This window comes from Helianthus annuus, chromosome 4, assembly GCF_002127325.2.
Source record: "Helianthus annuus cultivar XRQ/B chromosome 4, HanXRQr2.0-SUNRISE, whole genome shotgun sequence".
Lineage (NCBI taxonomy): Eukaryota > Viridiplantae > Streptophyta > Magnoliopsida > Asterales > Asteraceae > Helianthus > Helianthus annuus.
Window position 1 is genome coordinate 160,144,714 of NC_035436.2, and position 16,026 is coordinate 160,160,739.

At 32.4% G+C, this 16,026-nt stretch overlaps 1 protein-coding gene and 1 long non-coding RNA gene across 8 annotated transcripts; one reads left to right on the plus strand and one right to left on the minus strand.

Annotated features, from left to right (window-relative positions):
- Nucleotides 1–1,662: 1,662 nt before the first annotated feature.
- LOC110935044 lies at nt 1,663–5,217 on the minus strand. Of its 7 annotated transcripts, none has more exons than XR_004890383.1 (9): nt 5,192–5,217; nt 5,034–5,110; nt 4,853–4,925; nt 4,270–4,362; nt 2,720–2,817; nt 2,564–2,609; nt 2,109–2,209; nt 1,880–2,002; nt 1,663–1,802 (listed from the first exon to the last, which is right to left on the minus strand). It is a non-coding gene; the product is annotated as an uncharacterized LOC110935044 (long non-coding RNA). The 7 variants fall into 7 exon arrangements; XR_004890387.1 differs by having other exon boundaries at nt 2,720–2,820; XR_004890382.1 differs by having other exon boundaries at nt 4,843–4,925.
- A 5,025-nt stretch (nt 5,218–10,242) lies between these two features.
- LOC110935042 lies at nt 10,243–13,253 on the plus strand. The gene is made up of 3 exons (XM_022177655.2): nt 10,243–10,565; nt 11,226–11,288; nt 12,682–13,253. Exons 1-3 carry the CDS (start codon nt 10,392–10,394, stop codon nt 13,171–13,173), a joined length of 729 nt encoding a protein of 242 aa, XP_022033347.1. The 5' UTR covers nt 10,243–10,391; the 3' UTR covers nt 13,174–13,253.
- Nucleotides 13,254–16,026: the final 2,773 nt, after the last annotated feature.

Below are 16,026 nucleotides of genomic sequence, written 5' to 3' on the forward strand. Positions count from 1 at the left end.
CAGTACCGACTTTTGACGTTTTCGGTACCTGTATTTACCTGTTTTTACCCTCAAATATCGGTACCAGTACCAAACCGTATCGTACCGTGTATATTCGGTACCAGGACCCATTTTTGGGGATTTTCGGTACCGGCTGATACCGAGCTCATCCCTAATATTATCTCAAGTTGTTTTTATTTTTTAGTTATTACTTTTGTAATGTTTTGTGAAATTATAGTTGATTGTGGTCAGCGACATGATCAAATCTTTGAAGAAATATGCAATTAGCATAGCAAGTTAAGGTGTTAGTCGAGGTGTTCACTTGTCATAGTTCTTCTAGATGGTCCAAGTGACAGGCGAATTGTGGCTTTGATTAATAGTTTAATTAATGTTAAGATTGTAAGAACACAACCTTTGGCAGTGGTAGGACTGCAATGGCAGCATCAGTTGGTATCGGTAGCGAATTCTCCTATGTGAAGATTGTAAGTTCTTTTATATTTTAACTATGGGACAATTCCATGATACTCTTCAATACTTATCATATACTTGTCTAACAAAAAGTTATAATATTAAATATTAAATATACTCATTTTCAAATTTGTAATATTTATGATACTTGTGGCTGTGCTTGGTGATGGATAGATGGCCATCATGATACTGGTTCTAAAATTTGCAAGGTCGGAAACAAAAATATATCAACAGGAACCCTCATGTTTATTGCTTTGTTATCATCATTTACCATAAATGTATGTGATCATTTCTTTTTTTTTATACTTTACGAACATTGAGTTGGGTTTTGAGTTGTCATTTTGTCGTTTGTAAAACGATCCACGTCACAAGTATTCTTTATTTGATATATCGATTAAATATAAAAATTGGGATGAATTTTACGTCTTAAAGCATGGATACAATTTGATTCAATTTTTAGTTATGCCGTAACGGTTTCCTACTAGTTAGAGCATTCACATTCTATCCACCAAATCTTGAGAGAGAGGTTTTTAAATTATAAAAAGTGGTTTAAGTGGTTGTGAGTGGAGGGGAGAGAAAATGTTACTGTTCATCTGTATATTTGGGGGGACACTGTTCACCCTGTATAATTTTTTAATATATTTTGAAAGTGGTTGTGAGTAGAGGAGAGATAAAAGGTAATAATAAAGGTATAAAATATTATTATTTAATTGAAAGGAGAGAGAAAATATAGTTGTTTTTAGTGTAATTATAGGGTATAAAATGGTGGATAGAATGTGAATGCTCTTATATATAGAAACTAGCTTATATCCCGTGTGACACACGGGTTCAAAAAATAAAATTTAAAACATATTAATAAATATGATGTATGATTTTTTTAAAGAATAGAAAAAAACATGTAACCAAGTAATTTAAAATAATAATGTTTTGACGCTTGTCAGTTCAATTTTTAATTTTATGAACACAAATTTCAATTTAGTAAGTTGTTCAGGAAATATAAGTCGACATCTTCATTTTTTTAGAATGTCCTCTGAAATGTTTGTTTATAGTATGAAATAATAGAAATTAATGTTAATCTAAAATAAAATAATAAAAAAAAGAAAATAAATAACAAACTAAATAATCTGACATGAAAGATGTGCAAAAAAAATATATAAACATACGTTACAAATTTCTAAAAACTTCGTTGTATTAAACATTTGATGTTGTATTTGAAAGGTTACCATCACTATCTAACATAACAACTTTGAGGCCATCTCGTCTTGTAACTCTTGAAACATGTTACCTAATTCATTTAAAAGATGCTCAAACTTGGGAAACCATCTTCGGATAACATTGGCTTGCATCTTTGTTCCCTACAACATAAAAGATGAAAAATATAATAACTGACAAAATGTGAAATATTTAAAAATTAGATTTTTGAAACATATACCTGTTCGTCAACCACAATCATTTCGATCGAGTAAAACTATTTTGGATTGTTATACATGGGTTGCTTCCATAACCGGAGTATACGAACCTTCACAGTGTAAACACGACGAGCCAAATCCAAGTCCTTCAAATAGGTGATCTTACTGTACCATAAAATATATATTTAGTATTAATTATAAAATATGATATGAATGTGTAAATTATGATATGCAAAGTTATTAGAGATGTACCCGTGCTCCATGAGTTGAGAGTTTGACAAGCAAAATAGTAAAATGCAAGAATGTAATTTTGGATGTTGAAATATGAGAGTTGTGGTAGTCTTTATAAATAGCTGGTGATGAAACAAAACAACAAATCTATTTGAGGGTATATGAAAGTATACATAAAAGGTTAAGTTTCTTGATTAGGTAGTAAGATAACTAAAATGTGAAACAATTTGAAATGTATAATCTGTCTTTATAGTTGACCAACATTATCTATTTCAAAACTGATCTAAAAAGTATTATGTTGCAGAAAGTAAGAATCCATTTATGTAAGGTCAAATGGAGAGAGAAGACCTTTGAGAAGGTCAAACTTATAGGTCAAAGTAAGGACACATGGTTTGTTTTGTTTTACAGCTTTTTTTACTTTAGGAATGATGAAAAGTAAAAAAAGTGAACAATTTTTTTGGGAAGAGATTTATTACCATGTTGATGCAAAGTCAAAAAGAAAGTCACCGGTGGCGTCAATAGCTGCCGAAATTACACACCATTTATATAATTTAAAAACTATATGAACTAAAAAGAACAAAAAATCGTTATTTCTTATATATAAAATAATCATCTTTGCAATAAATTCTTACCAACAGGGTCAGATGAGACTTTTCCTTCAGCTTGAAATGCCTGAGCAGAAGCTTTCAAATCTCTCGTTACCAAATAATCATGTATATAAACATCTAACCTGCTAATGAAACAAAAAAAAAAAACAAATGTAAAGACTAAAATAGCCAAATAGTTACACAAAATGTAAACATTTGATGAAGAGACGTAAGAAAAAAAATAACTAAATCAAAAATTAGAAATTTATTTCTTTGAACCATGTGTTTTCCTTCAAAATGCATCAATGGTGAAGCTACCAAGTAAACATAACTTACCAAATATAACTTTTTTCAAGTAAACAGAAAGACAAATAAATGCAAAAGCCCTAGAACAACAAAAGGGGCAAAAATAAAGAGGGAATATAAAATTGCTAAAAAGATTCAGAAAAGAACAATTAAATAGTTATTTATTATGTATAGATCGAGTCATTATTGTTTTCAGATTATTAAGTTTTATGTTTCTAATTTTATCACCATAGTTATTTCATAACAACTAATCAAGAAAGAACTTGTTGTTGACTCTCGTTTAATATATATGTAACCTTAACTATCCCATTTGAGTATCTACTAAAAAGATGTCCCCTGTAGTAAATGAGAAAGTCCACAGCTCCACTGGCATTGTATTATGCCTCCAAAAGTTGTGTGTGGACACAAGATATTCAATGTTAATGAAATGATGAGTTGAGTTTCGCAGTCAAACAAACTACTTGACTCAAAAGTAATATAAATATTATAAATTTCTAAGCGGACCGTTTCAACAGCTAATATTTCTAATCGAATCGTTTCGACCAGTAACGTTTCTAATCGAACTGTTTCGACCCGTAACGTTTCGACCAGTACCGTTTCTAATCGAACCGTTTCGACCCGTAACGTTTCGACCCGTACCGTTTCTAAGCGAACCGTTTCGACGCGAACGATTTCGACCCGTACCGTTTCGAACCGAACCATTTCGACGCGAACCGTTTCAACCCGTACTATTTCGACGCGAAAATATTACTATTCCATTGAAATTAAAGCTAAAACCAGATCCAAAAAATTAAGTTAATCATGACCAAGCACCACCCCAATCGAGAATCGATATTCAGTAGAAGCAACAATCATCATGGAGAATCCTAGGATTTTTTTAAGATTTAATGTTGCAAAAAGACGTACCCAGATCTAAACCTAGGATGTCACTACCTTCATAAAATAAGCACCAACACCATTTTAACATATATCAGTGCCACCACCATCTTTGAATCCCATCAATTTATTAAGAATGACAACTTCTTTCAACCCAACCCGACCCGAAACCCGTTCCGACCCGAAACCCGTTCCGACCCGAAACCCGTTCTGACCCGAACCTGTTTCAACCCAAACCCGTTTTGACCCGAACCAAAACAACCCGTTTTTTAATTGACACGTTTTGACCCGAACCCGTTTTGACCCAAGACCCAACCCGACCCGTTTTCCAGGTCTAATGAAAAGTAATAAGCTTGACCACACAAGTCAAAGGTTACATCTTGAAGTTAAATAAAGGATACTCCTTATATTACCTGGAGTGTATCATCTGACCCATAAATGCTTCTGACAATATTTTTCCAACAAATATATCAATGAATAAGAACACCCAAGCTACCTTTTACATTCTGCAAAGAATGAATGTATTATCAATAATAACACCAAATTCAACCTTGACTTTTTGGTTGATTTATTTCGCAAGGTTTAAGAAAATGCTTAGAGTCAACCAGTTCATCAAATGATACCTTTGGAAATGATTCTAAGAATGATTTAGGAACACCTATATCAGCTAAAGCAATGTTGCTAATAGCCATTACAGTAAATCTATTAGAGTCAACAGTGGCATACTTTATCCAAGCTGAAAGTTGATCAACATAAACTCAAATGATGTGCTCGAATTATAAGGAACTACGGAATTCTCAACAATACTATAGATACACATTTAAATCACCTATCAGCGATGGCCATGAAATAGCGGGTGCTATTTCATTTCTAGCGATACAGTAGAAGAAAATTTTAGAAATATTATACATGTAGATTTTATTAAAATTCATGTAAATATGGAAGAAATACGCTTCTTTTTTCATTCCTAGAATAAAAGTTGTTACCAAACGATACCGGCATTTTCAAGATCTGGGCCAGCAACAACATTATGCCCAAGCTTAATCCCCGGTAAATATTTCACATTTTCCTGTTAATCAACAAAAAAAATAAAACTTTCGGACAAATCAAAACTTTCAGACGAAAAATACAATCTTGAAAAATAATCTTGAAAATTGGGGGAAACAAAAACAATTACATTGGTTCGATTGATGGCATCTGTGAGTTTTTCACCACAAGGCAATATTTATTCAAACACCCACATCTTCACTTCATCTAAAAATTCAAGATCAAACATAATTTTTCACGAATACATTAAAAAAATAAGAAATGCAAATGAATCCAATATCAACAAACCATGAAAAGATGAGAGCTTTAACGTGTTAGAGGCAATGAGTTTGGAAGCAACACTGCCCCAATTGCCACTTCCGATGATTCTTTGACTTTGAATTTTGGTGGGTGTTCATCATTGTTGTTAACAGGGGCCATGGATGAAAATAACACTACACACAAATTCAGAGTTAGAACCTAACCTAAACCTAATAAACATCCAATCACCAACCAAATAACTTCAAATTTAGCTCTAAAACATTCTGATTATACATAATTCAACATAAACACGTGCAATTAGAACAAAATTAGGTCAAAAACTGCAATAGATACCTGAAATTTGAAGTTTCCGGTGACGAATGAAGTTGGATGCTCCGCTAAATCACAAACTTCACCTAATTAGGGTTTAATAAAGTTGAAAGCAACTGATCTGGAAGGTTGGTAGAAGATTGATGATGAAATGATACCTTATTGAACTTACGTGGGCTAATGAGAATATATCTTATATGTGGAACACAAGCTTGCAATGATTTTACCCCAAATAAATCGAAGTAAATCAACAGAAATCGAACCTCCAAATACCTGTTAGATTGCGATGAAGGTGAAGAGTAGAAAAAAATAGATCTTTGATGTAGGAGAAGCATCTTACAATTGACTGAGAGGAAAAAAATAGATTGAGAAACGGCTGAATATTTTAGGGAGAAGATTAGGGTTTGGAGGAATACATGAAACAGAAAAAGCCCAGTTTTGAAAAAGGAGACGTGGACAAGCTTAATAAAGAACACGGTAGCAAATGAAAGGAGAAGGGGACATGTGTCTCAAATGAATGTGGAGGGGACATGTGTCCCAACCTTGTTCTTTTATTAAAGATAGAGATAGATAAAGGTATGATACAACGTCAAAAGGAATATATTAAGTGTCAAAACATTATTGGTCGAGATTGAACCTGGACTCCTGTGAGTTAGCAACAAGAACACGAGTCTTCTAATGTGACATCAAACGATTCTTTCTTTTTCTTTTTGATTTTATTAGTAAAATTGTTTGACTCATAGTTAATGATTTTATATGTTTATCTATTCTTGTCATTGTTTAGATAGTAACAATTCGTAGCGTCTCTGAGAATTCATGTATCCTGTTTGAGGTAAAAAAAATGTGCCCTTATATCTTAACGATAAACAAGGCATTTACGAAAATGACAAAATCGTATTATTCGATAAACAATGTGTAACATCCGCCAAAAACGGATCTCCGATACCCATCCGTTTTGAAAACCGGATCCTAAACGAACTTTTTTATTTATATTAGATGTCGCGTATTTAGAAATTACTATAACCAGTTTTTCCGGGTTTAAAATATTAATTTTATGAATGAAACTTGTTAGTCTCGTTAATAATTACAAAAGAAATAACTAACTTAGTTAGGGTGTTAGAAGTGGTGCGGCAAAGGGTGTCGGCAAAGGCCTTTGCCGAGCGGCAACACCGCCGCCGAGCCCTTTGCCGCTCGGTTTCTTTGATCAGGCGGTGGAGGAAAGCCGATGCGGGAATCATGAGAGACAGGGTAGTGTGAGAGAGAGAGGGTAATGTGGGGTGGGGTCCATTCTAATCTCAACCAGTCACACTTTTTTTTCTTTTTTCTTTTTAAATAGTTTACCACTTCATCAAGTGTTTAAACCATTGCCAACATTTTGAGCATAGTTTACCACTTTGACATGACACACTCTCATTGGTTGATTTTTTAGTTTGCCACTCTCAAGTGTTTAACCACTCCTAACACCCTTATAAATTTTAGATTAAACTAATTTCCTAATTGAAGGGACTGATTTGGTAATTCTTTAGAACTTTTAAGTGCAGGACCAGTTGTGCAATTATTGGAAACTGTTAAATGAAACTCAATAAAAAAGAAGTGAACCAAGGGACTCGAACCCAGGTCTCACCGGGCCCAAAGAACTAACCAAAACACGCGCGCCACTGTACCAAAGATCATTTTATGCATATTATTTGATTCGATTTCTATTTATTAACATATATGTATATCAGTTTAAAAAAAACACGTGCCTCTCGAAATTAGGGCCCTGTACGGAAGTCCTCCCCGCACACCCTCATAAGTCATAGCCACCCCTGGTAACAATAGCTTCGGTGTCTTCATCCACCACGGCCTTCGCTGTTCATATATGGTCACATGCCCCTCACCGCCCCTTCTTTTGACGTTTCCGCCACTCCAAGAACACTCGATATGTCTGTTGATTCGTCATCGAGGGGAGGAGTTACAGACATCTATAGATTGATTGTTGTGTTAGGTGGATAATTTATACATTTTTTTTTATTTTTTTTTAATAAGAGGGACAAGTGGAATGATAATTTGTAAGTTGGTTAATGAAAACGAGTATTATAACATAAAAAAAAAGACATCAAGAATTAAATATACAACATACTAGGTTATTGCCCCGTGTAATACACGGGTGAATCATAATTATAATGTGAATAAAAAAAATATGTTCATAATATGATCTAAGTATATATAATATAGAGTAATATGCAGACCAAATACGAAATAAATATTAAAGTTTGTATATCCATTCATAATAATATGATCTGTTATTTGTTTTAGGATTTGTCATAGGAACTTAAAATTTTGTACCACTACTAATATTTATTGTGACATTTTCTTGTTTAAAGGTAACATGTCTGATTTTATTTGATAATAGAATATTCTGACGGGTTAATGTTGGCATAATATTATATTTTCTACCATTCAAATATAGTTTCCTCACTTTCGCTATCATCAACATTAATATAAGATATGCTCGTATTCAAAGCTATAAACCAATATGAATTGTACGAAATAATCATTTTTATCACAATTAGTAAGGAAACCAATAAAAAACTATTGATAATGTAATATGTCCCATACCATTTGAAAGGCCTGAAAAAAGCCTTCTAGACAAATAAAAATAATGTAAATGAATAGACAAAAATTAAATCAATAAAACCAATTAACTATAGTTGAGAAAATACTATGTATAGTGTAATACTTTACATGTACAATTGAACCAATGAAACATATATATAAGTGAAAAAATAAAAATAAAGACATGAGACACCATACGACAACTAAGTAAATCTAAATTTAAAAAAAAAATTATGACATTCTGAATGTAAAGATACCTTTCACAGACCTCTACATCTTAGTTACAATAGGAAAAAATATGTATCTTAAGAGTTTACCTTGTTTTAAAACACATATATCTAACTTATCTAAAAATACATGATGTTTTCTATGTGACATAGATAATATGCATATTACTTATTTGACATGGTAAACATATCTAAAAAATATGATGTTTTCAATATGACATAGATAATATGCATAGCATTTGAAGAGTAAAAAAACATACCTAGTAATTAGAATGAAGTGGAGTTTAATTCTAAATATTTGATGTAATATATTGAATATTGAATAATGATTTTTTATATACTTGACAAAACTTTAATTATCACAAAAATCTAATTTGATTCTAGAAGGGAAAGTAAAACTTACGAAATTGATTAAATGGTTACTAATTTTATGGGTTTTTTGTTTAATAATTTCAAATCAAAATTAAATCCATAAATTATAGATTAGATTTAAAACACATTTTAGACTTTAGATTTACAATCAAAATAAAATTCTAATATAATATTTAAATCTTTTAAATTTAAAATTTAAAATTTATCAATAAATTATTGATGTCCTATGTGTCCCAAATAAGGTTTCATTTATTATATAGTATAGATATAAAGTTTTTAAACAATTTTAAACTTTTGATATTAATCAACTATATTACGTAATATCCTATAAACACTAAATAAACACCTTATATTTTTTAATATAAAGTTTTTTAAAAATTCATTTTTGACTTTAATCAACTATTACGAAATATTTGTTTAACTTAATAATTGATTTTAGATATGACGTATGATATTATTTTCAATATGTATTTAAAAATACAATATTTTTTAGTTTAAAATTTATCAATAAACTATTGATGCCCTCATTAAATAACATGTGTCCCAAATCAGGTTTCTTTTATTATATAGTATATATGTGTAATTTAGTGATCTAATATACACCTTAGCTCTTCTAGATCTATATATACATTTCTATACTTGTTTTTCTTTTTATAATTGATATATACACCTTAGCTCTTCTAGATCCATATATACATTTCTATACTTGTTTTTCTTTTTATAATTGAAATATTAGAATACATATGTTATTAAGAAAAACACCTCGCTGTCGGTATGCGCATATAATGTATATATGTTTGGACGTTCGGTGGCAAAAGTGAAAGTGCACTATTTTTAACGTTATTTTACTAATTTCGTGAAAATAACGTTAAAAGAGGTGGATGGTTAATCATGCATCATGTGGTGGTGCTGATAGTCGAAAGACAAGTGAGTACATGCACTAATCGACATTTGTCTTAATTGTTGAGTGCTACGTGCCTTATGTCCAAGGCTTGATGCAAAACTACTATCGAGCCGGGGGTCTTACTGGAAGCAGCCTCTCTATTTCTAACGGGTAGAGGTAAGACTGTCTACAACGTATCCTCCTCAGACCGTACCTTAGCTTTGCTATTGGTGGGATTTGTTGAGTATGATGATGATGATTGTATGCAGAGACGAAGCTTAGTGGAAAGCCGGGGGTGCACCCGCCCCATTCGGTTAGAAGTGTAAAATTTTCGATTTTTCGTACGAAAATTTTAAAATTATAAAGGATCCCCCCGCCAATTATTTTGCCTTAATATTTATACAATATATAAATTGGGTCCCATGACTTTCCGTCCCCTCAGAACTTTTAGTCAAGCTCAGCCACTGATGGCGAACCTAGAACGCACCCTTTGAAAAAAAAAGTAATATGTTTTATAGGGCAAACGCTCCACCCCTAGAAATTTTGGTTAAACCATTCGCTCACACCATCATAAAATAATTCTTGAGTACACCACATAATACAATATAGTAGAAAATATAAACAATTTGCATGGGAGATATAGAAGCCAAATGCGACTAGAAGAGCATTCCTTTATGGAATTCAACGACCAGTAGTCTGTACTCACTACCACCATTTTGTTAGTCAATTAGTTTATATTGTCTGCAAACTCCTCCTTCCATCTCTTCTATATCTCCTTGAGTTCATTTTAGATTCATTAATATTACAAAGATCCTCACACACTAACATACACACACATATGGCTTCCTTCATGCCTTTCACCAACAAAAATCTTGACATATTCATGTGTGTTTTGAGGCCGACGGTCGCCGTTCTTGATGACCTTGTCGATACTTTGAAACACTTCTCTTTCTTTACTGAAAGCCTTGGTTGCATTCATTCTTCCATCTTCAAAAGCATCCATGGCAACATGGTATCTCTCTCTCTCTCTCTATATATATATATGTGTGTGTGTGTAGAAAGATATATGATATGATATGAACATTGAACGAGTTCGATTTGATTGAGTTTATGATGTTTAGGTTATGACTTATGATCTTAATGAAGTCTCCAAGTATGTAATTTTATTTCTTTTTGTTTGATTTTTTAGGGTTTTCATCATCAATTATGTTAATAAAATGAAAATATTGATGACAGAAAAACAAGTTAAACAATTCCTAGTAAAAAATAATTATAAGTTGCATAAACTAGCTAATGCTTCTTAAAGAGTTCATCCATGGGCCGTGTTATTTTTGTTTTGTCTTATTTTGTGTGTATGTTTCTTCATCGGAGAAGAAAAGGGGAACTATTATTGCGAGGTTATATAAATGGACAAACGGAGTATTGGAGTAGTTTGACTTTTAAATTGTCGTCGATAGAGTAGATGAAACAAATGTAAAGAATTATAGTGTATGATTTTTGCTGGAAAGTTCTAATTCCGCAACCAAATAGTTTGAATAAGTATCATTTAGTAAAAGTTCAAGCATATTTATTAATATGGGTCATATACTCATATACTACATACATGTAAATAAACAATTACTTTCAAAATTAAAATAAGATCTTATATTGTTAGATTTTTATGGCCTTTCAGATTATATGGTATGGAGCATGGATCAAGAGATCTAATAACAAGGAACTCCTACATGAAGCTCTTGTAAGTTCAATCATTACAAATTTAAAATATATACAACAAGGTTACCGATAAATGTATTTATTTTTTCTTTTAATAAAACTATCATGGTTAACTAAAAGAAATTACAAAGATTGCCATAGTTTATAGTATTTATTGGTATGTCTCATAGTGTATGAACATTATATAATACGATCCCACAATAAAGATGCTACAAATATACATGGTGTGACAGGGATATTCACCTTTTTAAAATAAAAGATAGACACCTTAACACAATACAATAATTACCTCTATATAAAACAAGAGAAAATGAATGGTGAATTTTTCATTTTGCAACCCATATAATTTAATAATTGTTTTTTTTTTTCAATGGTAAATTTGGATAACTGACGGACCACTGAAGTATCATCGTGTCACCAGCGGAACCACCCGATTATATCCATTTCCACTACGCATAATGCCTATACATCAATTCAGAAGGAAACCCAATAAATATGGTAAAAAAACCGCTTGTGAGAATTGAACTCAGGACCTATTGATCCCAAAGCCTTATCCCACCACCAAGATACCACTAGACTATAGAACTATGGAGATATACATTAATATTTGTATTCTTTTTCTTTTAATTTAACCACTTTACTTTTATACCCCTAAACAATTTTTTAGACGAACACGTTAATACACTTTTAGACATATTTTTTTAATTTTATTTTCTTCGGTATAACGAGTGTGACAAATGATTTTTTTAGTTTAGTTTTTTTTTAACGAATGCGTTGATACTCTTTTAAACATATTTTTTAACTTTTGTTTTTCTTTGCTATAATGAGTGCACCGAAACCGACCGAGTTTTATCATTTTATTTTTCGTTACCTTTTTTAACCTTTGTTATTTACTATCTTGTTTTACCTTTTCTAATTGTTTTGATATTTAGAGCCGAGTTACGACGCAAATAGCATAACATATTTCGATATCATTTTATTTAATTTTACGAATTTATTTATTGGTTGTCATTGTGTGCTATACATAGTTATTTATAAATATAGTGACAGGGTGGGGTTCTAGAGTGAACACTAGTGTATTTGCGAACTGAGTGAACAAATCTTGGCCATTGATCTACACACGTGTAAGGCCAGGATCTCATCATCAAATCGTAAAATACACTAGTGTATTTCAACATCAAATCCTGGCCATCGATCTACACACGTGTATGGCCAGGATTAGTTCACTCAGTTCGCAAGCTACACTGGTGTTCACTCTTGAACCTAATCCTATAGTGACATATCTAATGAATTGCAAATTATCAAATGCATATAGTGACATATCTAATGAATTGCAAATTATCAAATGCGAGCAATTCATGGTTCGCATCATCAATACACTAACTAGCATCCTCCATCTTTTTGCTTATAATTAGTTTTCATCACTGAAGAATCTACATAACATGGCCATTTTAGTTGACCATAGCTTTATGGTCGCCTATGGTGGTGAGGCAAGAGACGGGTCTCCGGCCGCAAAGTTTTCAACCGGCGATACTATATGTTTTACCTGTACCCATCTCCCGTCTAACACCAAAATGAAGGAGCATGACTTTGTGCACGCATGTTTTTCCATATTTCAATCTTGTTTCCTTAGGATGGATGGTACCATCGCCGGCGTTTGCTTAATGTGCACAACGAGACCTATGATGATCAATTTCTGTGTGTGGAAGAATTTGCAATCGTGTTATTCATTTCTACTAAAAAACAATCATCGGGATGCACTACAAGACTGGTTTCGTGGTGCTATAGTTTCAATGAAGTATGATGTGTTTAAAGTTGTGTATGTAAGTGCGGATGATGCATGGAGCTTTCAACACTACCCTCCTCATAAGTTGTTGGAAAACCAAGTATCCAAGGTTTTAGAGTGATTTGAATATGTTAGGTAGACAATTTTGTTAGTCATGTTAGTTTCATATGAAAAGTATAATGAGATGTATGTACTTATTTATGCTTATTTGCAAATCCATAATTTCTAACATGGGAATACATTAGTTGGTATTACAAAAAAGATTTTGGGCATACACCGGAGTGTGTGTTTAAATGGTTTTATTGTTTTTTTTAGATACTCCTTTTAAAGGTATTAATTTGTAATAATATAACTTTGGAATGTTAGTAGGGCTGCAAACGAACTGAACGAACATGAACAAGACTTTGTTCGTGTTCGTTTGTTAAGAAATATATGTGTTCACGAACTGTTAATGAACACTTACCGAACGAGATTTTATGTTTGTGTTCATTTGTTAAGAAAATGAACGTGTTCATGTTCATTTGTTAATTTTAGGTAATGAATGAAAACAAACGTAGATGAACATAAACTAATGTTCATGGAACTCAAATGGTACCAAACGAACACAAACAAGCGTTCATGAATAGAATATATACACCGGAACTTATTAAATATTTTATTTGTCGGAATTTGGAAGTGTTTAAATAAAATATAAAATCTAAAAACACTAATGAACTATCGAACATAAACGAACACGTAACTGAACGTTCACGAACATAAAGATCTGTTCATGTTTGTTCATTTAACTAAACGAACAAAATTTCTTGTTCGTGTTCTTTTGTTTAACAAACGAACTTCTTGTCGAACGATTCATGAACTGTTCGTTCAAAGTTTAGCTCGTTTACAACCAACGGTCTCTACCAAGTACCAACACTATAAAATGTTCATAAATTATAGGTCAAGAATAAAGGTAGAAAAAGAAAATATTAGCATCAGACAGATGTTAACATTAATTCTTAAGCTCATAACCTTTTAGTTTCTTACAAATTGTTGACTTCGTTCGTAGCTTCGAACTGGAGTTGGGTTCATTAAGACCTCTCAATGCTTGTTAGCAAGGAATCGCCTTTGTCAAATGAGTGACCTTCCCTCCTAAAGAAGAGGTTGAGGGTTAGATCAGACTCATATGTTGACTCAGAAACAAAACATACATCATTGTTAGGGCTTTAAACGACCCGACACAAACCAAATTGAATGATGCCTTGTTCATATTTGTTCGTTTAGCATTAAACTTGTTCACGAACACATATCGAATGAAATTTCTTATTTTTGTTCGTTCATTTAGGAAGCAAACTTGTTCACAAACATATTAGAAAACCAATCGATCAATCGTACCCAGTAAATCCCACAAATAGCTAAGCTACTAGTAGGGTCTGGGGAGGGCGAGATGTAGGCACACCTTACCTCTATCCCTAGAGATAGAGAGACTGCTTCCAGAGAGACCCCGATACCAAAGGCATATAGTAGAAAAGCGAGAAACCAAATAAATCTATAAACACAGCACTACTGAATAGCAAAGAAGCGATGGCTAGATAACATAGTGAAATCATAACATTTAAGTTTATATATTATTAGTTTGGAGTTACCATGTGAGTGAATCAGTGAATAAATAAAAACCCAAAAACAATATTCGAAATGGAATCACCAATAATAAAAAAATAACGAAATTATATAAGCAGCATCTCTATCCCCAGGGGTATAGGTAAGGTATGTGTACATCCTACCCTCCCCAGATCCTACCAATAGCTACGCTATTAATGGATTTTACCGGGCTTAGTTGTTGTTTATATACGCTTATAGCTCCTGGTGAAATTATAACATAAAGTTTATAAATTTATTAGTTTGGAGTTACCGTGTCGAGTGAATCAGCTCCTAGTGTAGCAAACTTTGAGTCACCAGCAACTGAAACATCATCTTTTAGAGCCAGCTGTTTTTTAACAATGTTGCAAACTTTTTCCATGGTCTCTGGCTTGGCAGCACAAGAAATTTGAAAAAAAAAAAAACAATATTCTTAATCCCAAACATTATATATTCACTTTGTTAAACACTTGATATAAAATCATAAACACAGTTATCCCATACTAAAGGCACAAGACTAAACATAAACTAAATAAAATAAAGGACCATGAACAGACGTTGAACACGTTCACGAACGTGAATTTTGCTCATTGTTTGTTCATTTAAAATTACATTTTACGTCCTTTAAGTTTTAACAAAATTTTAGGCACTGTCCTTTAACTAACGAAATACAACGGATGTTTTTTATGTGTTAATTTCTTTACAGAAGATGTCTTTTACGCTTTAATTTTTTTACAATGGATGTCCTTTATTTTTATAAACTCTTAAGGGAGAAAGGACGCCGCCTGTAAAGAAATTAGAATATAAAGAACATTCGCTATAATTTCATTAGTTAAAGAACAACGCTTGAAAATTTGCTGAAACTTAAAAGACGTAAAATGTAATTTACCCTTTAACTAATCTAACGGTATTCTTTATTCATGTTTTTTCATTTATTAAATGAACGAATGTAAACGAACCTTCTGCCAAACCCTTCATAAACAATTTTGTAGGTCCCTTTTCTCGGAGGATCGAGAACAAACCTAAACCTTGTTATACTAACCCACTAGCGAGTGCGGAATCCAAGCTAGTAGGCAAACCGGGATGAAGCAAGAACAAACACAAGAACACACAAAGTTCACCGATTAACACCACTGTATTAATACGTATGAAGGTTTACGGTTACAAGCACAAGGTTTACAATCTGTTTGCAAACTCTCTAAAGTGTGTGTATGTGTGTGTTTTCCAGCAGAGTTTCTCTAACTCTCTATGTGTGCATCTGTCTAACACTAACACACTGCATGGGTATTTATACCCATACATAGCAGTTCTGGTCGAAGGACTCGATAGATTGTCCGAAGGATCATCTATCGATAACAGG

What these genes read in the sequence shown, in the direction of transcription:
- LOC110935042 (XM_022177655.2), top strand. Translation starts at nt 10,392, where the DNA reads ATGGCTTCCTTCATGCCTTTCACCAACAAAAATCTTGACATATTCATG. An exon ending in AAAGCATCCATGGCAACATG is followed by an intron (nt 10,566 to 11,225) that starts GTATCTCTCTCT and finishes ATGGCCTTTCAG; the next exon opens with ATTATATGGTATGGAGCATG. An exon ending in AACTCCTACATGAAGCTCTT is followed by an intron (nt 11,289 to 12,681) that starts GTAAGTTCAATC and finishes GCTTATAATTAG; the next exon opens with TTTTCATCACTGAAGAATCT.